Raw genomic sequence first — 26,178 nt, 5'->3', positions numbered from 1 at the left:
CACTGAGCTACATGAGGTCAACCCAGTTACGGACACTCCTCCTCCATCCCTATCAACTCAAAGATTCCCTAATGACACCCTCCCAAGAATTTCTATTTTCTTTTAAATCCTTTCTTACAACCTCTTCCCACCCTATTCAGGGACAACCTGTTTTTGCCTTGAGCTTTGATCGACAGGCAAAAAGAACAATCTTTGGTAACATGTCATTCATCATCTTCACAAAACATATTCTAGTCATCTCAATTTTTCCCTCATTATACCCCTAGAAAGTGGAACAAGAACATCTTTTTTGTACAGGTTGTTGTTTGATAGACGGTCAGCAAACGGATATCCAAAACTGTCCGTAGACAATTTCTATGGAAAACTCTTAACAAATCCTCTTCTGTCACATGAAGCACTCATATTTCAGAGCCATACTTAATCATTGTTATTACTTTAGCTTTTAATATTCTAACATTAATTTGAATTCTTCCAAACTTTTACCAACTGCGAAAAGACACCTGTCTTGGCTATTCTTCTTTTTTTAACCTTCACCGTACCCGTCATCTTTGCTAGTAACACAACCCACGTAATTGAAACTCTCAGATTGATCGATCATCTATTTACTCAACACGACCTATTCACATTCATATATTCCTAGTCTAAGTGACTTAGTCTTCTTGACATAATTTTTTAAACCTACCTCTATACCCTAAAACCTCAAAACCTCCAAATACTCATTTTTTTTGGCTTGCTTATTATCTAGGAAACTCAAATAATCCGTATAATCCAATTCTAAGAATGTTTCACCTTCCCAGCTCTTGCATTTAAACCTTACTTTTCATCCAATAAAATTTAGCTCCCTAGACACTTTTGGTTAATTTACGAGATATCCTTAAGGAAACAATATTACAAAAGTGACTATTAAGTTCTCAACTTTGTATAATGCCAGATTCTAAAGCTTTTTACAATTTCTAAGGTTTAAGACCTTTTCTGCCATCCAAACTAAAATTGTCAGCTAACGATTTCCCCAATATTTGCGTTTCTGCAGTCCAAACAAAACTGTTTATTTGCATTGTTACAGAATTTCTCCAACAAATTGGTTTACCGTTGAAGGAAAGTATTAAACATTTTGAAGCTCAATATTCAAAAATCAGAAAAGGACTGCCATTGTTTTTTGACAGAGCTTTTTGACAAATTCTGTGGACAAAACTTTATCCAACAATTTTGAAACAAACGCTTTTCGGACATTCTAACTTGACCAATGTTTTCACTATTTTTCTTTGCTGCTTTGAGTTTATTTTGACTTGACCTGTTGCATAATCGCTTAAATATTCAAGATTTATTTCCAAGCAAGTTTGTTTTTTACTTTAAGTCCAATTATGTCGTTTTTGTTCGAAAGATATTTTGATCTAATACAGTACTGCCTGGAATATTATTGTCAATAGATGGTAGTCACGTCTCATCAATAGAAATTTCAAATCGCAGATGCCTTATAATTCATAGACCCGTTTCAATAAGCTCAGTTAATTCTTGAATTAAGGATTGGACTATACAAAAGTTACACTTTTATAGAGGTATTTTCATCTATTGTTTTGTCTAGTTCTATCAATATTTGAAGATAGGCTACGTGACACTGATGTATAGCCTATTTTTAGAATGGTTGTATGATTAGAGACCATACAATACTCCTCCTTTTGTGTTTGCCTACCCTAGGCTATTATTGATGACTGTTACAGGGTCACTATGAGTGGGAGGGGGATGAACACTCTTGTACCTGGCCTCTTCTGAACTAAAACACTATAGTAACCTAGTACAATGGAATTCCCCACTCAACATAGGCTATATACAAATCTTCGTTGATTTTGTGACTTTCCATTGGCAAAGTAAAAAAATCAAGTTGCCTATAGTATAATGTACTGAAACCGCTTTCAAAATTTTTGAATTTTAAAAACTGAAAAATTGCAGGAAACTGAATAAATTACCTGAAAAACTCTACTAGGCTACAGAAAATAAAAAAATATACTTTTTCAGTTCCCTTATATTCAGTTAATTTCTTGCTATTAGTTGAAATATTGATAAATTTTCGTTGTTCATATTATTGACTGCGTTTTCGATAAAATATCGAAAATATGAAAGCCAACGGAAGAAGGTGTAGAATGGTTAGGTTTGCTTAGATTGTGCTAATTTAAGGCTTTTTTATACCACAAAACTAGAAAGATTTGGTCATTTCCAAGAGTTCAAAAAGGGCTTAAATTTGAATTTGCGATAGAAGCGATTATTATATTCGTAAAGAGCTTAAAAAAAAGACATCGACTGGTATGTTCACTTTATTTGTAAGTCAATAATATGAACAACGAAAAATTTACCGAAATATTTTTCCAAAATGTGTTAACTAGGATTATTCTACATATTATGAACTAAAAATTGTTTTCTTAACATGTTTCCTTATGTATAGCTGGTCTCTTAGGCCCATACGCTTACTTCCACTAACGTAATTTCGTCATTTTTTTTGGGGGGGGGGGAATTCGGAGCCAATTTTTCCAAATCAAGTAAAATGACAGTGAAAAATGGAAAATGAGCCATATATTACCATAAAGGCCAAGATAAACTGAAGAAAACTGACCTGTTTCTCTGGATGTTTGAATTATGCAGGCATATATTAGTTTTGACAAGATTGTTTGCATAAACTCAATTTCAGCTATAGGGAACTGAGGTCTGGGGGCAGTTTTCCCCTGCCCTGTAGCAAATTATGCCCCTGCTTACTTTTAGTTGAATTTTTTCTGTTAAATTTCTGACATTTTTTCAAATCCTATGGGAAAATCTCTCAAACTGTGTGAAATTTCTCTTGAAATTCCCCCCCCCCCGATGTCACTCCCTACAGAAAATCATGTTTTTGGACACCCCCCCCCCCCTGCAGAAAATCTTCCCAAAAAATTCTTATATTTCCCAATAACAAACACTACATATGGACACTGGGTATACTGCATAACTTACGGCTGTTTCCCCAGATGCTGTGGGGGCTCATGTCGTACTCAAATCCATATATATTAGACCTCTAACTACCCTGAATCAACTACCTATCTCAGAATTTTAATTGTATGTCTTTGGGGAAAAGGAGCGTGGGAGGGGGACTAGGGTACTTGTGTATTATTTAGAACACACTCAATAAGTGAAGTTAGGTTCTTTCGCGAAACAAACTTCCATGTAGATACATTTTAATTAAATTTATATATATAGAGGTGGTTAGGTTAAATATATTAGGATAAATATAATTGCCTCTTTTTCAGTCTTTGGCAAATCCCAAATCTTCATTTCAAAATCCATGTTCAGACACTATCTTCTATCACTATGCGTTCCAAGCTAAATTGAGTTCTGTCTTTGTGGCTATGAAACCGGTTTTTCGCATCGTAGTTTGTTCCACAAAAGAACCTAACTTCACTTATTGAGTATGTTCTGAATAATACAAAAGTACCGGGACTAGTTGCCGTCCAAGCTTTTGATCACTTAAAAAGTGCACAAGAGCTTTAGGTTTCCGATCGAATGGGCCCTCTCTCGATCTCCTTGGACCATTGGTTCGATACTATTCACCCCTGAAAAAAAAAGCAATAACACGCATCTATGATATTTCTTCTGGCAGAAAAATACAAAATTCCATGTTTTTATCGATAGGAGCTTGAAATTTCTACGCTAAGGTTATCTGATATGCTAAATATGATGGTGTGACTTTTATTAAAATCAAATGATTTTTATGGTGTTTCCGGCCCTTTTCCGAAAATGAGGCAAATTTATCTCTGGCTCTTAGCTTTTTATAGGTCACATTAAACAATGAATTTTATATATTTGAAGTTAGAACAAGAATGTGTTTCTTGTGATGCATTAATTGTTATCAAATTCCTTTTATTTAGAGTTTCAGTTACGGTACTATTTGGTCGAATTGCTCCTTACAGTTCGTTACCGCGAACAGTTTTAAGTACATTTGTCTCAGTGACTATAATGGAATTGTTCATAGTAGCCTATATTCAGGGGCAGTTTTAGGAGAGGGACAAAGGAGCACTTGCCCGGGCGGACAAATTTTAGGGGTGCAAAATTTAAATAGATAACCTAACGGTTATAATCAATTTGTAATTTTGAGACTTTTTTATTAAAATAAAGTAGAGGATGCAGTTAATAAATGAAAAAAGTAATAAATTACAAATTAATTAATAAACAAAAATAAATTAAAATACAAAAAATTATTAAGTAATGATAATTAATAATGATTAAATACTGCCTATACTATTTAAAATCATTTAAGACTGCAGATAAAAATTTAAGGAAACATGATACTCTAATTAATAAAAAGAAGCTGCATATTATAAAGTAAGAATTGTATTGTTTTCGTGTTTTCTTTTAGTTTTGTAGGTTATATATCCTAGGACCATCAAGGGGGGGGAGTGGGAAGTATTGTCTTAAGTACGGATACAGTATTCAAAAAGGACACAAAATATAGCGCCCCTAGTCTACAATAGTACCGGAAACAGTGTTGAATGGGGAATTGAATGATACTACCCTTTTTTACTGTGGTATTTATTTCTGAAGATACCATGCATAATCCAAGAGAGAGACCGTGTATAACAGGAGGAGGGGAGACTGGAGAAGCTGTCTTGGGGTGCTTCAGCTAGGTTGCCCCGTGGTCTGGTCAATATTTTTTTAAAGGCTATTTCATAAGCCATTGGATAGTTCACATACATTTTTTGAGGTAGATGAAAGACTAATTTTGTCTTTGGTGCCACCAAACCTACGATTAATCTTGGGTACTTAGGCTAAATGGGAAGGGAGGCTGGTTTATTTCTTAAGTATGATCCCCCCTCAATGGGGTTCCTGACTCTGATATTGGGGAGGGGGTAGTATCGTCCCTAGAAGATTGATTTCCCCGGTGGCAGATCCAGAATTTTTGAAAGGAGGGGGTTGTTTGCTGGAATTTTTTCTCATCAGGTTTGTAGGGTAGTATTTTCCAGCTTTTCTGTGCTCAAAAGTGTTGAATAGAATTTAGAATTATTTTTGGCTTGATAAGTTTGTATGAATCCAAGTAAAAGATGCAATGACTTCTTGCGTGATTCCTTTGCTGAATTAAAAGCCATGCTAATAAAGATAATGTCATTCGATCAATTCAAAACTCATTCAAAGAATAATATTCGCTGCTGTGACCGTTGCATCCCAACCCTCCCTCCCCTAACATAGTGGTGTCAATTCACAAACATTTAGGGGGGAGTGGTAAAATACGCCAAGATATAAGAGGGGGGCAAACTTGTTTATTTTAAATGTTCAAAATGGAAACACTGGAAAAGTCATTTTTGAATGAAAATCATCCCCCTCCCCCCAAAAAACGGTATTTACAAGAGGGGAAGGACAATTTACACCACTGCTATTATAGTCCTAGGCTATATACAAAAGTTTGCTTAGGTTCTTTATTTTCAAATTGTCATTATTTTCCAACAATTGATGAAAAATTAGCCGAAATACAAAAAACGTAGGGCTATATCAAGGCATCAGAGAAATTGTATGTACGCAATTATCGTGGCAGCGAATATTATATGTAAAGGGGTTGCTGAATTAGGAATCGCATGGTATTACTTTTTTTTATTATAGGGTTTAGTCCAAACAAACAGTACTGCAGTAAAATTACTAAAGATATGCTCAATAGACAACGTCCTAGTTAAGCCCCCCTCCCCCAGGGAATATCTTTTTTTTCAATAAATTATTTTTTTTAAGAAGGAAGTTGTCACCCCTCCTCCTATTATTTGTGGATTATTTTAGTAGCTTAGTTCCTCTTAAATAAAACCTTCGGCCTCCAATGCTTCCTGCTCCTAAAGGCCAAACGAGTGTGAACCCATGAACTTAGCCCTTATGCAAAAATAGTATTTTTGGTAAATTACTTTATTTTTATAGTTGCATAGGTCCACAACCATGGTGTTTAACAATGGTTCAGGAAGTAATTCTGATGCAGCCAGTGTTGGTTCGGGAACATCGAGTTTGTCATCCGACCTCCGCGGAAATTGGAATGTTGGATTAGTTAACTCTTCCTTAAAGAAGTATCTTACGGCTGAAACTTTCGGATTTAAGGTAAGTTTCTCGACATGTTACTGATGAAAATTCTGACCTTTGTAGCCAATCTCATATATTTTATTAAAAAATAATAATGAAGGGGTAAATGGGGTGTAATGTTTCGTTCTATTTAAAAAGTAGAGCAATCATGTCATTCTGAAAAAGTCAACAAAATAAGAAAAGAAGAACAAAGAGAGTAATGACTTTCTACAGTGGAAGTATAGAAATCTTGCTTTTAATTATAAATTAGCTTGCCAAAGAGCCTGTCAGGTGACTGCTAAAAAAAAGGAAAAAAGTAGACTATATTCTTGTAAGGATCGGAGAAAAAACATTTTGTCTGCTCTCTCCAAACACGTCTTTCTAAGTCAGCTTACCTTCCTCCCCCAAAAAACTTATCGTGAAGGTTTTATTTAAATTTGTTAGCTTTAATAATATTTAACAGAATTAAATCTATAATGAAAAGTAATTGCCTGTTTACAGGCTTTAAGTACCCATTGTATAATATCAGTAACAGAAGTAGTAACATCAGTACAGAAGTAGATTTTTCTGATTTGTATTTTTCTTTGTTTGTGTTCTGCAATGACAATTATTTAAAAGTGAATTTTTCTTTTTGTTTTGTGTGCCATGGATCTAGCGCTTTTAGCGCAATGAAACTTTCTTACTTATTACATAGGCTATCCACTTTCATATAATGTGAAAACCAGAGGAGGTAGTACAAACTCTTTTGTCTGTAATCTGTATTAAAATATATTTTTTCTTTAACCATTTAGATGCAGAAATATTAAGCGTAGGGCCTAAAATTTTTTGTTGCAATAAGAAAACGCATTCTATGCAAACAAAACTTCTTTTAGGTAAAAATCAATTGTTCCTTGAATAGGTGCATACAGGTATCACCTCGATAGAAAGGGGGATTCAGAATTTTGGGTACTTGTGTATTGTAGCGACCACGCTCAAGAAGTACAGTTAGGTTAGTCATAATGAAATATACCAAAATATGATGAATATATAATACTTTAGCAACAAAATTACGGAAACTACAACAGAGAATTATGGAAAGCAGGCTGCTTAGAAAGCATTATATTAATCGCCTAACCCATCTAACACTATATGTTAAATATTGAACTAAAAAATACCTGCACACAAGGTCGTACCTAGGAGATAGGGGGTTTTAGCTCCCCCTGAAATATTTGTCCGACTTGTTAAAACTTAACAAAAATGAATATAAGCAAATATTTGATGCGTTTTTAACATTTTTTATACCCCTCCCCCCAAAAAAACTGCATAGTGGTTTATCTCACTCAGGCTAAGTTAATTATCTCCGAGTAGGCTCAGAAAAACTGGTTTTACAACAGATCAAGAACAACAATGTGGTCGCTATAATACGTGAGTACGAAATTTGTTTTGCCAGGTGGAGGGGGATCAAAATTGATAAATAAATTTTAATACCACTTTTTATTACAAATTTTCACGACCCCTCCCCCTTTCCTGGCTGTTATCATATCTCTTCCTTTTATTTACTTACAGTTGTGGTGTAAAAAATTCATGCACCAAAAGCCCTTTTTGTGAAACTTTTTTTTGAGCCTCCTCAAAAGCAAGGGTTTGAATTGTTCTTGAGAAAACCGGGGATGTTGTCTTCTCCACATACTGTTTTCCCTTTCCAGGTCTAGTTTTTTTTCACCCTTTCCAATAGTTTCGAGCATGAGTAATTCTTATGAATACAGTTATGATTACCGTTGTATAATGTTGTAAGTATTATATCTTGTAATTCATACAATATGAATTATCACTCTATTTCGCTCAAAAATTATCCTCTATTTTGTTTTTGCTAGTTCATTCTACTTTCTGCTGTTATTGGAAATTAGTTTGTCCTCTCCGGAGTTTTTTTTTTAATTAACGCCAATCTCCAAAATTACTACTGCTAGTAGTAACAATTCACCGCAGCACTAAGCCGCCTGAGGCCGATACAGCTATGCTTGCTCCTTCTCCATCCCAATCTGTTTAAAGCCTCTATTTACAACCACCCAGGAAGTTCCTGTTCCCCTTAAATCTTTCTTTATTACATCTTCCCGCCTAAACCGCGGACGACCTGCTTTCCGTTTAACCCTAGACCAGTGGTTCTCAACCTTTTATTCCCCATGGACCCCTTTTCCCTTCTTTTTATCTTGGTGGACCCCTTCATAGCTGTTGGACATAAGAACAATTTTTATTCTCCACTAATATTAATTTTAAGGTTTTAATTATGAAACAAATAGCATACGATTAAGCTTTATTTTTAAATGAAAACTAATTTAATACAAATAAAATATTGTAATATAATAATAATAATTATTATTATTATTACTATTATTGTGATAATAACTACAATATTACAAGTTTCTACAAGTTTCTTCGATTGGCAAGCAGCTAAAGCTCATGGAGAGTAGAGCTCCTCAGGATGTTTAATTCACTCCAACATTATCTATGTAAACTGGATAAAAAAAGCAGTTGAAATTAAGTGTGTGATTAAAAAAAAAGTAAAAGGCATGTTTATTCAATGAGATCCCTGTGGTTGATCCTTCTCGACAAGTTTCTTTATATTTGGTTCTATCGATATTAATGATAGTCGAAGATCCCCCTTTTCACAATGTCAAGTCTATTGCGAGTTTTTAATAAAATTCGAGAAACACGACTAAATCCCAACAAGATAAGATGTAGGAAAAGCAATAACGTAGAACTGCGCTTTATCCCAGAGCAAAGGGTACTTTTTAGCAACATCATTTGTTTTCCATATATTGTACTTTCCATCTTTGAATTTTGCACGCATTATTTCATCACTTTGTAATTTGATGAGGGGCTCTTGCAAAGATAATTCTATTTCGGCAACATTAACTTCGAAAGGAATTGAAACCCAAATCGGTATATCCATTCCGAGTAGGTCACTAAACCGATTCAAAATAATGTAAATTACAGTAGAAATCGAAATCTTAAAAATAAAGAGCGTTCTGAGTTGGTTTTCTTCACGGACCCCCAAAATATCATTGTGGACCCCCAAATTGTTGTTCTTTGCCTGTGGACCCTCGGAAATATCACATGGACCCCTAGGGTCCATGTGGACCCCGGTTGAGAACCATTGCCCTAGACGGCTGGTCGAAAAGGACAATCTTTGGCAATCTGTCATCCCTTATCCGCAGAACGTTAAATTAATATGTGCGATTGGATTCATAGCCATGAAATTACCAGCTATTGCAAATTATAGAACTGCTTAAATATTGATGTCTTTTGTTATTAAATAAAGAAAAAAATTTTTTAACTGAAAGTAAGGAAAGGCTTTAAACTTAGAACGAACAGAAATTATTTTGTATATGGAATGAGCTATCCCCCCCTCAACGCTTCGTTCTTTATGCTACAGTTTTTATTGTTTCAAAAAGTAGAGTTGTGAGAAAGAGGCAAACTTTAGTTTTCAGCGGAGATTTTTTCTGTTGGGGGGGGGCGAGGGGGTTCATAGGCGAATCTTTCCATGGAGGAATATTTCATGGGGGAAGAGAATTTTGTATTAAGGAGGCGCCAAAAACATCCGATACCAGTTTCAAGCAAGGGCTGCCAACTGGACACATTTTAAGTTAAAAGGACACATTCCCATGTGTCGGGACCCACAATGACCCAAAAGGGCAAAAAATTCATATAATTTACAAATTTGGGCGTACAGGGTAAAAGGGACACATTTTTTAAATTTATGGCATAAAACGACATATTTCCCAACTGGATATGTGTTTTTGAAAAAATGTCATTTTTCACCAAAGTAGCATCCAGGTATTGCCAGAGATGTCGTATATGAAGGATTTACTCCAAAGTAAGGAATTTACATATTTGTAATGAGTTTCTTGCTTTCAGAGTAAATCATTTTGTATGAATGTTTTTCTGCGTTTTTTTCGTTTTCATTATTTTCTATATTAATTGACCGCTTCGAAAGAGGTTTACAAAGCAAGCGTCTTTTGGTCAATTAAATAAAAAAAAAGGTTTTTTTAACTGATAGTAAGGAGCGACATTAAAACTTAAAACGAGCAGAAATTACTCCGACAGAATTAATTTCAGTTTGTTTTAAGTTTTAATGTTGCTCCTTACTTTCAGTTAAAAAAATGTTTTTTTTATTTAGTTTCTGAATGTTTTTGAATTAATGTGTCTTGATTTTGGCTCTTCGCACATAAATACTTAGAACGAAATTTGCATTTATTTTTTTTTTTGGCTGAATGTCTTTTTCTTAGTTTTGATTTTGAAGAAAAAGGTGTGGGGGAGGAGGCTTAGTTGCCCTTCAATCTTTTGGCTACTTAAAAAGGCAACTCGAACTTTTAATTTCTAACGAACGTTTTTATTAATAAAAAATATACGTAACTTCCAAATTAACTTTCGTAACGAACTTCTATAATTGTATACTTTTCTTACGTATATGAGGGGGTTCGCCCCCTCTTTAATACCTTGCTCTTTACACTAAAGCTTAAATTTTGTCCCAATTCTTTCAGAATGACCCCTGAATCACAAAGGCCGTAGAAGAAATATTTGAAATTACTTAAAATACTTTAGCGTAAAGAGCAGGTATTTAGGAGGCGATGAACCCCTCATATGCGTAAGAATTTCCGTTCGTTTTGTTTTAATGCTGCTCCTTACTTTCAGTTGAAAACAATTTTTCATATTTATCTTTTCATTGTTTTAAATAATATTAGAACATCCTGCGCCCCCTTCATGGAAATTCTCTCCTCCCATGACAAATTCCTCCATGGAAAGATCCTCCCATGTAACCCCCTCCCCTCAACCCCCTTCCTATCCAAGAAAAAATTCCCCTGAAAACGTCTGTACACTTCCCAATAACCATTACTATATGTAAACACTGGTCAGAGTTTGTAACTTGTAGCCCCTCCCCTGGGGACTGTGAGGGAGTAAGTCGTCCCCAAAGACATAGTTATTAGGTTTTTCGACTATGCTGAACAAAATGACTATCTCAGAATTTTGACCCGTTGATTTTGGGGGAAAATGAGGGTGGAAGGGGGTCTAGGTGCCCTCCAATATTTTTTGTCACTTAAAAAGGGCTCTAGAACTTTTGATTTATGTTAGAATGAGCCCTCTTGCCAGAGCCACTAAGTCAACATGATCACCCCTGAAAAAAAAAAAAAAAAAAAAAAAAAAAAAAAAAAAAAATGGTGATCGATCTTCTGGCAAAAAATACGAAATTCCACATTTTTGTAGATAGGAGCTGGAAAATTCGACAGTAGGGTTCTCAGATACGCTGAATGCAATGTTGTGATTTTTCTTAAGATTCTATGACTTTTAGGTGGTTTTTCCCCACTATTCTCCAAAATAAGGCAAATTTTCTCAGGCTCGTAACTTTTGATAAGTAAGACTAAATTTGATGAAACTTATATATTTTTAAATCAACATAAAAATCCGATTCTTTTGATGTATCTATTCGTATAATATTCGTATATTTACTCAATATCCCATTTTTTAAAGTTTCGTTTACTATTGAGCCGGATCGCTCCTTACTACAGTTCGTTACCACGAACCGTTTGATAATGCAACTGATAAAAAAATAACCTCTAGTTTTGACTTTTCAAGATTGGCAAATTTTTGGATGCTCAGGGGACACATTCAGGGACTTGTTTTCAGTAACCCTGGTTCCAGCGAGCTGTGTATTAGTACATTTGACCTGTTTTAGCGTGATGATCGATCATCGATTACTATAGCTGAAATGAATTTTCCATGTAATTATCTTTTAGCTGAAACGGTGAGAAAATGTGCAAATATGTATTAGTTACCTACATACATAGAAGAAAACTTATTTGACTCTATGCTTATTACCATTACCCGAGTAATTTCAGATTAGAGACCTTGAAGAGTAGACACGGGCATTTGTGCCCCTTGTTTGGTACCGACAAAAGGTTAAAAATGCTAAACAAGGTCTAAAATTTATGCTGCATGTTGATTAATTGATCAGTTATGAGTAATCATGTCTGTTAATCTTTGCACACATGGATGGACCAGAGACGTTCAAAGGGGAAGAGGGGGTGGGTGCAATCGGGTCGGTTGCCCTTGGTGCCGCAAGTGAAGGCTGCTGAGTGACTTTTGAAGAAATTTTTACTTTGATTTTGTTTGCTTTTATTTGAGTCGGGAGAGGGCTGTAATTAATTTTTCCCCGGGCGCCACCAACCCTAACAACGGTTCTGGATGGGTGTCATTACTTGTTGTGGTTGAGGGGACGAAATATGTAATCTTATTTTGTGTTTCGTCTCATTCTTTATTTTTCTTTGCCTACACAAATCGTTCTTTATATTTACGTCCGTTTGTTTTCTTTTTTCTTTTCTATATTTTATTTGTTCCCTTTTCTGTTGTGTACAGTAATCACCATATAACGGGTTTTCATAAATAAGGAAATAAAGTCAAGTAAGGTGGATTTGCAACTGAACTTTAAAAGCTAGAAACGTGAAAGTTGAAGGATAATTTTGAAACCAAAATGAAAACCTAGAAAAATAAAAAAAACTCACTGGTCACATGGCATTTACTATTATTCATCTAAAGGTAAATTCTACTTGTAAAGCAAGGGGCTATCAACTTTCAGAAATCACGTACACCGGGTGATGCGTGAAGCGTGGCGGAACTATGCCAATCTTTGCATCAACTATGCCACGTGTGGCAAAGCTGTGCTGCGCACATAAGGCTCGGAGATGTAAATCAGATGATGGAAGGTGAGTGACTCCTCGTTGTAAAGCTTTCAAAGTGAATCTTTTTTTAGTGAAGAAGAAGCTTTCTCGTTATTATTTACCACAAAGTAAATTTAAAGAAATGTTGTTGTTAGGGATGATAGGGAAGAAATGGAATACTGGTCCAAGTTAATGAGCCAATGACGCGGATCAAAAAGAAGTGAATTGAAGGTAGACAAAAATAGTTTAGGTTCCACAATTTCAGCGCTTCGGAAGCGAAAGCCCGACTACTCGTTGTCAGATTGAGTGAGTCTTTCATGTAGAGAAGCACAAGAGGCCGCAAGGAGCTGATGAAACGTCTACAAATAAAACACATCTCAGTAGCAATAGCCTAACCAGGTAAATTAGTTACAAAAAATGAGGGAGTCATTAGACTTGGCTTTAAAATTACGTTGGCCATGAATTGCATGGCTGCAAGCAAGGAACTAAACCTATATATTGAAAACATTTGTTGGTCCTAGATATTGGCAACTATTGTGTTGTTTTAAATGATTGTTGTTTGTTGTTTCAGGTGAATGCCAGTGGTGCATCTTTCAAGAAAAAACAAACTTGGCTATTGGAACCATATGGTGACAACACGGACGCTATTGCTCTCCGGAGCCATCTTGATAAATATTTAGCAGTTGACCAATATGGCAATGTTACATGTGAAAGTGATGAAAAGGATGAAAGCTCAAAATTTGATATTATTATTTCTCCAAGTGATTCCAAGGGAAGATGGGCCTTAAGGCACGTATTGAGGGGGTACTATCTCGGTGCCAGTGCTGACAAACTAATTTGTACTGCCAAATCAGCTGGAGATGCAGAGCTGTGGTGGGTTGTTCTTGTTGCCAGACCTCAGGTAAGGCTTGATCAATTTATATTTTCTATATGGAAGTATGTGTTGAGAATAGGTTGTCGAATGTTATTATTCTCAGGGCTTAAGAACTATGTTGTACTCGAAATATTGCACTTAACTTTCTTATGAATGGCTTATTCATCTTTTCTAAGAGGAATTTGAACAAAACTAGCGAAGGCAAAAGTCCCTGATAGCTTCAGTTTCAAATATGCTACTTGTGTGTTATACGGAACACATTCAAGAATTTTGATCTGTAAGATCTGAGAAAAACCGGTTTGTCTGTCTGCACTAGGTTATAATTAGCTTAGTCTCAGTGAGAAAAACTACGATATAGGAATATTTTCATTAAATACTTAATATATAGAGGTGATTAGGTTAGCTATTTAATATAATACGTTCTGTGAGGCCTGCTTTCCATAATTCTTTGTCGTATAGTTTTGTTTCTAAAGTAATATATTTTCTTATGGTAGTAGGCCTACATTTTATTATGATTAGCCTAATTTCACTTTTTGAGTATCTTCTGGATAATACACAAGTACCTCAAATATCTTCTGAACCACAACCGAGGGTCGAACCTGTTTGTGCCATTTGTTTGATTCATGTATAACCCAACAAATCAAGTTATGATTGCTTAAGTTATCAACGTATCAGATGGAAGTTATACCATCAGAGAGGATAGAAAGAGAGGATGCTTTATTGTGCTGTTTATGATAACGGTTGTAAAGTATTTGGGATGTAAATTCGATAAGTCTTTTCCGGGTCTCATGTTAACAGAGTTTTATATATATATATATATATATATATATATATATATATATATATATATATATATATATATATATATAAATATATATATATATATATATATATATATATATATATATATATATATATATATATCATGAAAAGAGAAATCACGAAAAGAGAAATCACCAATGCAACAGCACAAACACAAAAAAAAAAAAAAAAAAAAAAAAAAAAAAAAAAAAAAAAAAAAAAAAAAAAAAAAAAAAAAAAAAAAAAAAAAAAAAAAAAAAAAAAAAATGAAAGAAAGAGAGAGAGACAGAAGGAGAAAAGGAAGACTGTTTTCCTAAATTAGTGATTAATATAGACCAGCACTTGAATGAGGCCTTAACCCTACTCATCCATACAATCACATAGGTCAAACAGCATAGCCACACACAATCAACCATAAAGAATAATTTATATATAATTTATATTTATATATAATTTATATATAATTTATATATAAGCCCCGTTTTATATATATATATTATATATTATATATATATATATTATATAATTATATTATATATATATAATTTGTGAATTTATAATTTGTGTATATATATAATTAAGTTTGTGAACTTATGTAAATTGTTACATCAGGCGATATAAAAGGCATTTAAACACAGAGGTTTACACGGCTAAGGACTGCTTTAATCTCGATTATATATCAAGAGATTTAAATGTCAAGGTAAATTTGGGATAAGAATCCACACATACGAAAAAAAGAAGAAAGTAAAATTTATTCACGATGGAATACGCATACAATAATAGGTATTACTTAATGCCATGATTACTCATACATGAAGATAACGGCAACAGCAAACACTAAATACACAAACGTCAATAGTAAGGTTTTATGGCTGGGAATATAGGGAGAAAGAACAAAAACGAAAAACAAAGACGAAAGTGAAAATGAGAAAAATAACAATATATGTAAGCGCATAAAGATGAAAATATCAATCTGCTGTCCGCCACTGACTACGTCCAAAAACCGAACCTGTACAAAATGCCTTACCAAATCAACAAAACAACTCTCAGTTCTGACTTGAAGTTCAGCCACATTTGGGTGATTTTCAAGAAAAAAAAAAGAAAAAATATAAATAAATTAACCAGAAATTTGAAATGTTTTACAATCGTTTATAAGACGCCAAACGAATGTCACTTTCTTGCCAACGCAAGAAAAGTGTTCCAGGCATACTAACAAGCAATCAGAGGGTTGAAATCTAATATAACTGATAGACTGAACGGAATTTGAATGTTATCTTACGAAGGCAATGGCAACTGGTAGAATGATCAGAAACAAGAAACTGTCTAAGGTACTTGTGTATTATACGCCAAACACTCAAATGCTTCATCTGATTAGGACTTGTTTCTTTGATGCTCAATCTTAATGAAATTTAATACGAAATTTAATAAAAAAAAACCATACTTTAGAAACAACTTTGGGCTATATATATATATATATATATATATATATATATATATATATATATATATATATATATATATATATAGCCCTTGTGTTGGGTTGTTGCCTCTGAATTATTTGTCTTTATTATTTTTTCTATTGTTTGGTAAATGACGACTTATACTTATTGACGACATGACTGCCTGTCCATGGATTATTCTTTATGGTTGATTGTGTATTGCTATGCTGTTTGACATATGTGATTGTATTGATGAGTAGGGTTAAGGCTTCATTCAAGTGCTGGTCTATATTAATCACTAATTTAGGAAAACAGTCTTCCTTGTCTCCTTCTGTCTTTTTTTTTTTTTTTTTTTTTTTTATGTGTTTGTGCTGTTGCATTGGTGATTTCTCTTTTCATGATATATATATACATTAGAGGGGGAAGAGGGGTAAAGTATAGCGGGTCTGCGTACAAAACGGATTTGGTGCAATTATTCTACATATTATGAAGTAATAATTATTTTCTAACTTCAAACTGTCCAAATACATTACCCCCACCCATGCAATATATAGCCAACCCGTCGATTCTGTAATTTGTCTTTGTCTTGTCTCACACTAAGCTGAAAGAAACTAACGAAGAAACCGGTTTGTTCTCGAGTTTTACATAGCGTAAATTTGAATTTTAGGCGTATAATGAACAAGTAGCCTACCCTGTCTAGTTTTAAGTGCCAAAATATGATTCATATAAATGATATGTAGTTCCCAGAGGAAAAGTAAAGTAATGATTTTTGCCATATTTATAGTTGAGTGTGGTGGTATTAGTGGTGTCGGTGGCCTTCTATTTTATGTATTTTGTTTTTTCTATCGCCCTCTCCCCCGGACAAGCTTTGCTTTTTAGGAGAGGTAGTAACCATTTTTTGTGTATTAGCTGTTTAATGAATAAATCCCTCTCTATCTCTCATAATATAATTAGTTTTCAGTAAAGCGTCAGTGACGCAGTAGGTTTTAGACTTTTACAGCTAGGGAAGGGGGTAATATCCAAACTCTTATGTGTAGTGATTTTTGTTCGATTTTAGCTTGATCTGCGTATTCAATTTAGGTTTCAATCACTATATTTTGAGTAATATAATTGAGTAACTTTGAGTGTGCTGGGGGACAGAAGGCAAATGCTCCGCTGAGGGCCGTGCGCGGAAATGGAGGTGGGTAGCTGCTGACCTGTCTCTTTCCTTAGAATTTTTGTATTTTAGAACTGGTCCAATAATTGCTAATTTCTTCCATGAATTTGCTATTTTCACGTTTTTTGGAAGTTTTCTTTCTCATAAACGGTGGCTCTTTCCCGGAACAAATTTCTGTGTATATGACTGTCTGCAACTTTACTGAAGGCCCATTCACAGTGAGATCTTACTACCATTGAGACTTAACTATCACTTATTTGAGCCAATACAGATTTTTTGTTGTGTTTTCGACCAATCAGAAAATTAATGGAAAAATCTGATTGGCTCTAATTAAAGCTAGCTAATTTTTGTTAGTCTTAGAGTAATGTTGTGAATAGGCATTATGGGCATCGTATCTAGCGAAGATAGTTGCTTCATATCTTATGAAGAAACTCTGTCTAGTTAGAATTCTTGTCTGTAGTGGTATAACCATCCATAGCGCTGGACAATATCTAGGTGTTGAGACTAGATGTATTTTTACGAAATATACGACTTATCAATAGCACCACGGATGTTGCCATTGAAAGCGCTTTAAACAGTATTAACGTCATTGAAATGAGAATAGTTTGACTCAAAGCAGCTCTGGGACGTTCTGTGGATACTAAACCCCTGAATCTAGAAACGAAAATAGGAAAGAACCAGATAGTAGTTCATTTGAATACCCAAAACAAATTAAAGCTGGACGTTTGTGTATAATAATTATGCAAACGAAATTGAGAAGAAACAACCAATTTAGAGGAGGCTATTGGGCATATAGCAATCGCAATTTCTGTCGGTCTGTCTGTCGGCCTTGGTTGTGCTAGTTTGGTCATTTCCAGATAAGCTAGGACGATGAAATTTGGCAGGCATATCAGGGACTAGACCAGATTAAATTAGAAATAGTCGTCTTCCTATCGACCATCTGGGGGGACGGTTAGTTTGGAAAAGTTAGAAAAAATGAGGTATTTTCAACTTACGAACGAGTGATTGGAACCTAGTGAAATTTGATATTTGGAAAGATATCGTGTCTCAGAGCTCTTATTTTAAATACCGACTGGATCCGGTGACATTAGGTGGAGGGGGAAACCTGAAATCTTGGAAAACGTTTAGAGTGGAGGGATCGGGATGAACTTTCGTGGGAAAAATGAGTCTTTGGGCAATTTTTTTTTTTGGGGGGGGGCGTTAATTTGGAAAAATTAGAAAAATGAGGTATTTTTAACTAACGAATGAGTGATTGGATCTTAATGAAATTTGATATTTAGAAGGACCTCGTAGCTCAGACCTCTTATTTGAAAACCCAACCGGATCCAGTGTCATTGGGGAGAGTTGGGGGGGGACTGGAAATCTTGGAAAACGCTTAGTGTGGAGAGATCGGAATGAAACATGATGGGAAGAATAAGCAAAAGTCCTAGATACGTGATTGACCTAACCAGACTGAATCCACTCTCTTTGGGGGAGTGGAGGGAGGCGTTAATTCGGAAAAAATAGAAAAATTGAGGTATTGCATCCCTAGTGAGGTGACTGCATCCCTAGTGAAATATGATATTTAGAAGGAATTCATCTCTCAGAGCTCTCATTTTAAATCTTGACCAGATCTGGTAGCATTGGGGGGAGCTGGAGGGGGAAACCGAAAATCTTGGAAAACGCTTAGAGTGGAGAGATCGGGATGAAACTTGGAGGGTAGAATCAGCAAATGTCGTAAATACATGATTAACGTAACCGGGATGGATCCGCTTTCTTTGGGGGAGTTAGGAGAGTCCAGTGCTTTGGCGAGTTCGGTCTTATGGACGTTCTAGGACGATAAAAATTGGTAGGCGTGTCAGGGACCTGCACTAGTTGACTTAATAAAGTCGTTTTCCCTGATTCGACCAAGAACTGAAGGGAGAGACAAAATTAGAAAAAATGAAGTATTTTACGTACGAATGGGTGATCGGATTTTGATGAATTTTGATATTTAGAAGGACCTCGTGTCTCAGAGCTCTTATTTTAAATCCTGACCGGTATTAAGCCTCTAATTTTCCTTTTAAATTAGTCTATTGATTCTTAGAATTTCGTTAGAGCTCATGCCCTATGATTTCGTGCCAAGGAAAAAATATTGCAATATTGTCAGTAAATGAATTATCATGTTTCGCAACAGACTGCTGCAATTTTACAGGTATAAAAATTTAGTTATAACCAATGCAATATTTTGTCATAATGTGGTCCGTAGATTAACATGGTATTCACATGACAGTAAAACAGCTAACCTCATTGGTTATGTTATTGTAAACCGAAGACTGGCAAGAACAATACAAGATACTAGGGCATAAAGGGATGCTGTTATTGATGCTCAAACTGAAGATCACCATCTAGTAGTGTCTAGGGTTAATTTAAAGCTGAAATCTCGAAAGGGTAACTACCTTCCAGGAAGCCATAACGCTGGAAAAATCCAGGAACTTGAGAGAAATTTTCCAAGAACAGTTGAATGCTACACTGGTGACATTAAAGTTTGACAATGTAAAAGATTGAAAGACTAATCTTAGGAAGATAATTTGTGAAGTTGCTGGTGGTGTCTTAGGGAGGGAAGTAAGGATGACAGCTAGGAATATTAGTGAAAATGCTGTATGTTTAATACAGAGGGGGAGTGGCTTGTACAGGAATTATTTGAGTGATAGATCATATGAAAATAAGAGGAATATAAAGAAAGGTGAGAAAGCATTAAAATATGAACTAAGGAGGTGTGAAATGGAGGCCATGGATAAAATTGCTGAAGGTCTGGAAAATGCAGGTAGGCGGCACAATAGTAAAACACTGTACTGGCATATTCATAAATTGAGAGAGAGTCCAGTTAAAGATAAAAGCAGGCCCACAATTACTGATAAGGAAAGAATTACAGAGAGGTGGGCCGAACATTTTGAGAATGTGCTAAACCGAGATAGAGCTACAGGAAAATATGTGGGAAAAAGGTTGTGAAACATTGGATGTGAAGGAAGATTAATTTGTGGAGAAGAATTAGTGACAGTTCTAAAAGGATTAAAAAAAAAATAATACGGCCCATGATGCTGGTAGTGTGGTAAATGAGTTTCTGAAATATGGAAGCTATGAGGTTAGAAATGAGATGCTGAAGATTATGCACATGATTTATGAAATAGGTGAAGACCTAGCAATTTTAGGAAAACCCTAAATTAAACGCCTGTATAAAAAAAAGGTGATACGAATGAGTGTGGTAATTATAGAGGCATTAGCCTGGTTTCTGTCGCTTGCAGATTACTTAGTACGATGATACTTTTTAGACTTTGAGATGCTGTTGACAATATTTTAAGAGAAAAACAGTGCAGGTTTAGGAATGGTAGAGGATTTGTGGACCAAGTTTTCACTCTTAGGTTGATAATTTGCCTGGGTTATTAAATACCTTTGGTCCTCAGTTTTATTGATTATGAGCAAGCGTTGTTAGGAAATGAGACTTGTAGCCGATTTTGTATTAAATCAGGAGTTAAGCAGGGTTGTGTTCTATTCCCATTAATATGGACCATTTTGATGGACTTTGTCTTAAGGAGCAAAGAAAAGGAAATGGGATAACAGGAAATCAAAAGCGGAAGGTGACTTTCCTGGACTTATGTTATGCTGATGGTTTAAGCATTTTAGATGAAAGTGTGAGCAAACTGAACGAACTTTTAGAGGTTTTGTGAGTTCAGGTTTCTAGAATAGGTTTGAAATTAATGTTGAGAAGACTAAGTCGTTAAGGATAGAAATAAGTTAAGATGGATAAGTAAAGACAATCGTCTAGGGGTAAACGGAAAACAGGGTGTCCGTGGTTGGAGTGGGGGATGTCGTAAAGAAAGATTTAAGGGAATTGGGAACTTCCTGGGAGGTTGTAAAGAGGTAGGCTTTGAATAGATTGGGATGCAGGAAGAGCGTGTGTAGCTGTGTTGGCTTCTGGCGACTTGGCACTGCAGTGGGTTGTTACTAGTAGTACTGGTAGTGCATAAAACTCGGGGAAAAATCAAAGACATAGAAAACGGGATTGAAAGCTCAAACGCGTTCAATCTAGCGTCAAACATGGTATACAATCTTTAACATAATTTGAATTGAAGTAGCTATTAGGGATTAAACTATATTCTACAACATACACCCACTTGGATGTAACTTGAAATCATTAAGTGCCTTGAATCTGCGCTAGTGGTGAACTTATATATTAGTGGAAGTAGCTGGATGCAAGGGGAGTCACGTTAAGTGGTAATTACAGATGGCTGACCGATAAATCATTTTTTTTTGTTAAGGGTCACGATTTTTTCATTATAATACAAAGAATACTGTGACTATACTGTTCATGTTTCATGTGATACACTGTTCATGTGACTGTTCCTGTATATAATGTAAATACAGCAGAACTATATTGTGGCATTTTTTTTTTTGTAATCTCAAATTTATTTTAAAGCGTAAAATGGGCTTTCCAATACACATCAATCGAGATAATGGTAATTATTTTTATGGAAAACCACTTAAAACGAAACTCCATTTGGCACATTCAGCAATGTTTTCTGGATCGCATCTGTCTTCACTTCCATGTTTAGGGTTATTCCGAAAAAGCCATTTGCTTAACGTCCTGGTGTCTATTCTTGAGAGTTCGATTTGGAAAACTACCCGACTTTTTATATAAGGCTTGTGGTAGTTCCGTCTACTTATATTTTGTATGCCTGCTGAAGGTGCTGCGCTCTTGGTCTGTGTGTATATACATTAATTTCTTTAGCGTATAAACTATCCGACTAAAACCATTCGATTTTTTTGTATAACCCCTGGTTCCCACTGCTGCGTCAATCCCGACGCGATTTTATCTGGCGGAACAGACGTACGACAGAATCGGATGGAGGTTTACAACGAAACGCAGGCTTTTGCGTCGCTGCGATAAACTCTAGAACAGCCAAAATTAGCTTTTCAATCAGCTCCATGACATTGGTTATTTTTTGTTAAATCAGAACAATGCATGCGGTTTGTCGTATGAGTTGAAATTATTCATCGCATCCGAAATTGCAGCAAAACGGATGGTTTTCCGTCGTTTGTCGCACGATTTGTGTCATTTGTCGCATGTCGCAGGATTTTGCGCGAAATCGTAGCAGCGGGAACCAGGGGTAAGGCTTGTGGTAGTTTCATCTACCTATATTTTGTATGCCTGCTGAAGGTGCTGCGCTCTTGGTCAGTGTGTATGTACATTAATTTATTTAGCGTATAAAAAAATATACCGTGTTGATTTATTATTCCAAATATTTTGAAAGTTAAAATAAAATTCTATCAAATCTCTTCCATGACTTATGCAGCTTTCTAAGTAGAAATTCATAATTAAGTATTCTGCAAGAAAATGGAGGACTGGTAAAAATAGTTCTTTTACACGGCAGTCATTATCAAGGTTTATGTGAATTCCAATTTTTAGAATCGACAGATTTGAGTAATCGTGATTCGGTTTATCAAGATTTCACTATAGCAGGCCTACAGAATATAGTACAGTAGCTATAACTTTTGAATGTAAAAACATTTACGGACAACTCCAAGAAGTATCAGCGAAAATTGTGATTGTCATTTTAATTTTACAAGTACACGAGAAGTACTGAAGTATAAAGAAAAGCAAATGACGATTATTTTCTTTTTATCACGCACATATCTTTTTTCGCACAGGACAAGCTTTGTTCTTTTTCCTAGACACGAAGTGCAGCAGTATTTTGTACGGACTATTGCATGTTATTGATTACAGTTTTTCTCTGAAAAGCAGCAACCATAAAAATTCTGACTACAAAGATTCGCTCATGATGGAAGCAAACATTGGGTTACGCGCTATCTGGCTTCGTGTATTCCACAGGCAGACCCAGAGCCAGGGGCATAAACTTGAAACTAGATACTGGCTCTGAAGCATAAGAGGCAAAGTCGTGAGAAGCATAAGTCAGAGGCAGAAATCGGTATATGTCCACGACGTTGTTACCAGGTTTGGTTCTTTTTTGAGGTCGTTGCGCATTAGATTTATGAATTGTTGCATTTTTTGGTCAGTGCATTTCTTTTTGTTTTGCTTCTATAATTAGGCAGGGTTAAACCAAGTATTTCCGTAAGTCCTCATTTTTTTGGTGCGGGGGAGGGGGGTCTTGGTGGACCCAAATTTTTTAGAAGGCGATTTATATCAAAACTATGGAGAAATATTAGAATATTGGGAACAAATTATGAGATTTCATGTCACGCGAGGTCTTAGGCCACCTGTGTCAGTTTTTAGCAATATTTGGGAAAACTCCAATTTGTTTTTAGCTGAAAATGTTGGATAGACCTAGAAACATGAAAAAATCAAAGGCAGTTGAAACTAAATTAATTCCTGTAGCAAGAACTTACATAGGCGGGGGCAGTATACTAAATTTATTTAAAAGCCACGACCTTACTATTTATACATGTCCGTAAATACATATCTGATGTAAATTGAAGCATTTTTCTTTAGGTGAATCTCCGCTCTGTCGGTCGAAAGAGGTTTGCACATCTCAGCGAAGAAAAAGATGAAATTCACGTCGACTCGAACGTTCCTTGGGGAGCAGACACCCTCTTCACATTGGAATTTCGTGAAGATGCACATATGTATGCTATTCATACATGTAATGATAAATATTTACAAAGAGATGGTAAACTAGTTGATATCTGTACGGATGCCTGTTTATTCTCTGCTGAGTATCACGACGGACACATTGCTCTGAGAGACTCGCAGGGGGCTTATTTAGCTCCTATTGGATCAAGGGTTGGTTTTCTCCTCTTTTTTAAGTGTAGAATTCGGAAGCTTAATAGAGAGTAATTAGACTATAATATATGCATCATCAGGAATCAAAATGTTCCAAACCTGCCAGTAGCAGAACTCAACAAAATTCTAAAACTGCCGACACTTTGGTAGCACAATCTGTGTTTTGACAGCTTTTCTTTAAGCAAAAAGTATTTTTGTATGTAAAAATGGTGTTTCCAGACAAAATCTACCGACAAATTTGAAAACTGCCAGATATCATGCAACTTTGTTACGGCACGTTTTGCACACCTGTGCACCCTTTTGTAGGTTGGCATTTCCATAGGGGTGCAACGTCAAGACAAAGGTCTTCCATGGGCTGAGTTTGACTTAATGGTAAAAATATTTTGCTGAAAACTCTTGTTCACTAGGAAGTGTTTGTTTTCCTTCGTCTAATTTTACAAGGCTGGCTGAAGTTTTTTAAGATGTTTTCAAATAACCGAGGCTTCTTCAACTCGAGTAGGCTAAATCGGTTTGTACGGTATTTTGGTCTTTGGAATTCATCATCGTCTGAAACACAGTTTTTAATTGTTTTTATTCATGGGGAATCCCTAAAATAAATTGCAGGTGATAAGGAACCCTTACATAATAATGTAACATATAGGCCTACAACCCCCCCCCCATATAAAATTCAGGACCAAATCCCTCATTCATTCCCCCTTAGGAAATTTCAAAATAAGAATCTTTTAAACAGCTAAAGGTTTTAAAAGATTCTTATTTTGAAATTTCCTAAGGGGGAATAAATTCGTCTGATTGTCTGATGTGTAAATAAATTTATAAATATATTTATAAATAAATGTTTCCACAAAAATTAAATTACAAGGATTTCTGACCCTGCTGATAGGCTACCTTAGTGACTTAGTGGAAATTTCTAATAGGCTGAATTTATAAATAAATGTCTTATTTTACAAGGCTGGCTGAAGTTTTTAAGATGTTTTCAAATAACCGAGGCTTCTTCAACTCGAGTAGGCTAAATCGGTTTATACGGTATTTGGTCTTAGACATTCATCATCGTCTGAAACACAGTTTTCAATTGTTTTTATTCATGGGGAACCCTTAAGATAAATTGCAAGTAATAAGGAACCCTTACACAATAAAGGCTATATCTTTAGTAAGTGTTCATCGTAGTTCACCATCGTAGTTCACCGTAGTTCACCATCGTAGTTCACCGTAGTTCACCATCGTAGTTCACCGTAGTTCATCCATCATAATTTATCAAAGCTCACTGCTTCTAGGGAAAACCTCTAGGGAATTTTTGTGGAATTCTAGAGTTCTGGACCCTTGCTGAGAAACCATACCGTAGAAGGTCAAAAGCGGGCTAATACGAGTCCATAAAGTAGGCGCTTCTAGCTGCCGTATCATATTTCTATTTAAAGAATTCTGTTATAAGGTTTCTATTTTAGAAACAGTAACGATAAGGTTTCTTCTAATAGGCAGAATACTTAATCCTAGAATATTAGAATACTAGGAATACTAGAATACTAGGTAGAATGGGCTTTTTTCGAAACATTGATGTAAAAAAGCAGAATTTCGATTTAAAGGCGGGTTTTAGGGGTTGTAGATTGCCCATGGAAGCTTTGGGGGTCATCTCATCTATAAAGGCATAATTATTGACCTTTCGACTCTTGTGAACAAAATTACCATCTCGAAATTTAGAAGTCTCTGGGGAGTTGAGGGGGATACTCAACTAAGAAGGGAGTGGGAGGAGTTCTGGCTGCCCTCCATTCACTTTTGACCCTTAAAAAAAATTATATTTTCCAATCGAATGAGCCCCCTCCAAATTTTTTACGATCTCCATTCCATACGACCTGTTAAAAAAAAAAACGAAAAAAAAGAAGAAAAAATATATTGCAGGCATTTCGCTCTTTACTTAGGCATCTCTCTATGGGGATGCCTATGAACATAGGGTATTTGCAGTCAGCAAGGTCAGAAATCCTTATATTTTCTATGATTAAGCAAAAATTTATCAAATATAATTTTTTTCCCTTTTTTTCCCTAGCGTTGTGATTTATATCTGTCATTAAATAAAAAAAAATTCAACTGAAATTAAGGAGCAACATTAAAGCTTAAAACGGACAAAATTATTACATGCGAGACGGGGTTTGCCCACTCGTCAATACCTCACTCTTTACGCTAAAGTTCAAATTAGGTTCTAATTCTTTTGAATGATCCCTGAATCACAAAGACCGTTTAATTAGAATAATTAGCTCTTTTGAAAATACTTAGAAACTGTAGCATAAAGAGCGAGGTATTTGTGAGGGGGCGAACCCCCTCATATACGTAATAATTTCTGTTCGTTTTAAGTGTTAATGTTGCTCCTTACTTTCAGTTGAAAAAACTTATTTTTTGTTTAATTTCTGATCGTTTTTTAAATAATGCTG

The 26,178-nt window shown here is 35.3% G+C and overlaps 1 protein-coding gene across 2 annotated transcripts in view; it reads left to right on the top strand.

The window, feature by feature from the left end:
- The first annotated feature begins 1,435 nt into the window (after window positions 1–1,435).
- LOC136026019 (protein singed-like) overlaps window positions 1,436–26,178 on the top strand; it is a 70,565-nt gene continuing 45,822 nt past the window's right edge. Inside the window, exons 1-4 of one of the 2 annotated variants that reach the window (XM_065702170.1) lie at window positions 1,436–1,556; window positions 5,911–6,084; window positions 13,306–13,635; window positions 23,471–23,761. In XM_065702170.1, the coding sequence (XP_065558242.1) occupies window positions 5,929–6,084; window positions 13,306–13,635; window positions 23,471–23,761 (777 nt within the window). In that variant the 5' untranslated portion in view covers window positions 1,436–1,556; window positions 5,911–5,928. The remainder of the gene's footprint in view (window positions 1,557–5,910; window positions 6,085–13,305; window positions 13,636–23,470; window positions 23,762–26,178) is intronic. The other variant, XM_065702171.1, reaches the window with a different exon arrangement.

Source organism: Artemia franciscana, chromosome 4, assembly GCF_032884065.1.
Source record: "Artemia franciscana chromosome 4, ASM3288406v1, whole genome shotgun sequence".
Taxonomy (NCBI): domain Eukaryota; kingdom Metazoa; phylum Arthropoda; class Branchiopoda; order Anostraca; family Artemiidae; genus Artemia; species Artemia franciscana.
This window is presented reverse-complemented; position numbering and strand designations above follow the sequence as displayed.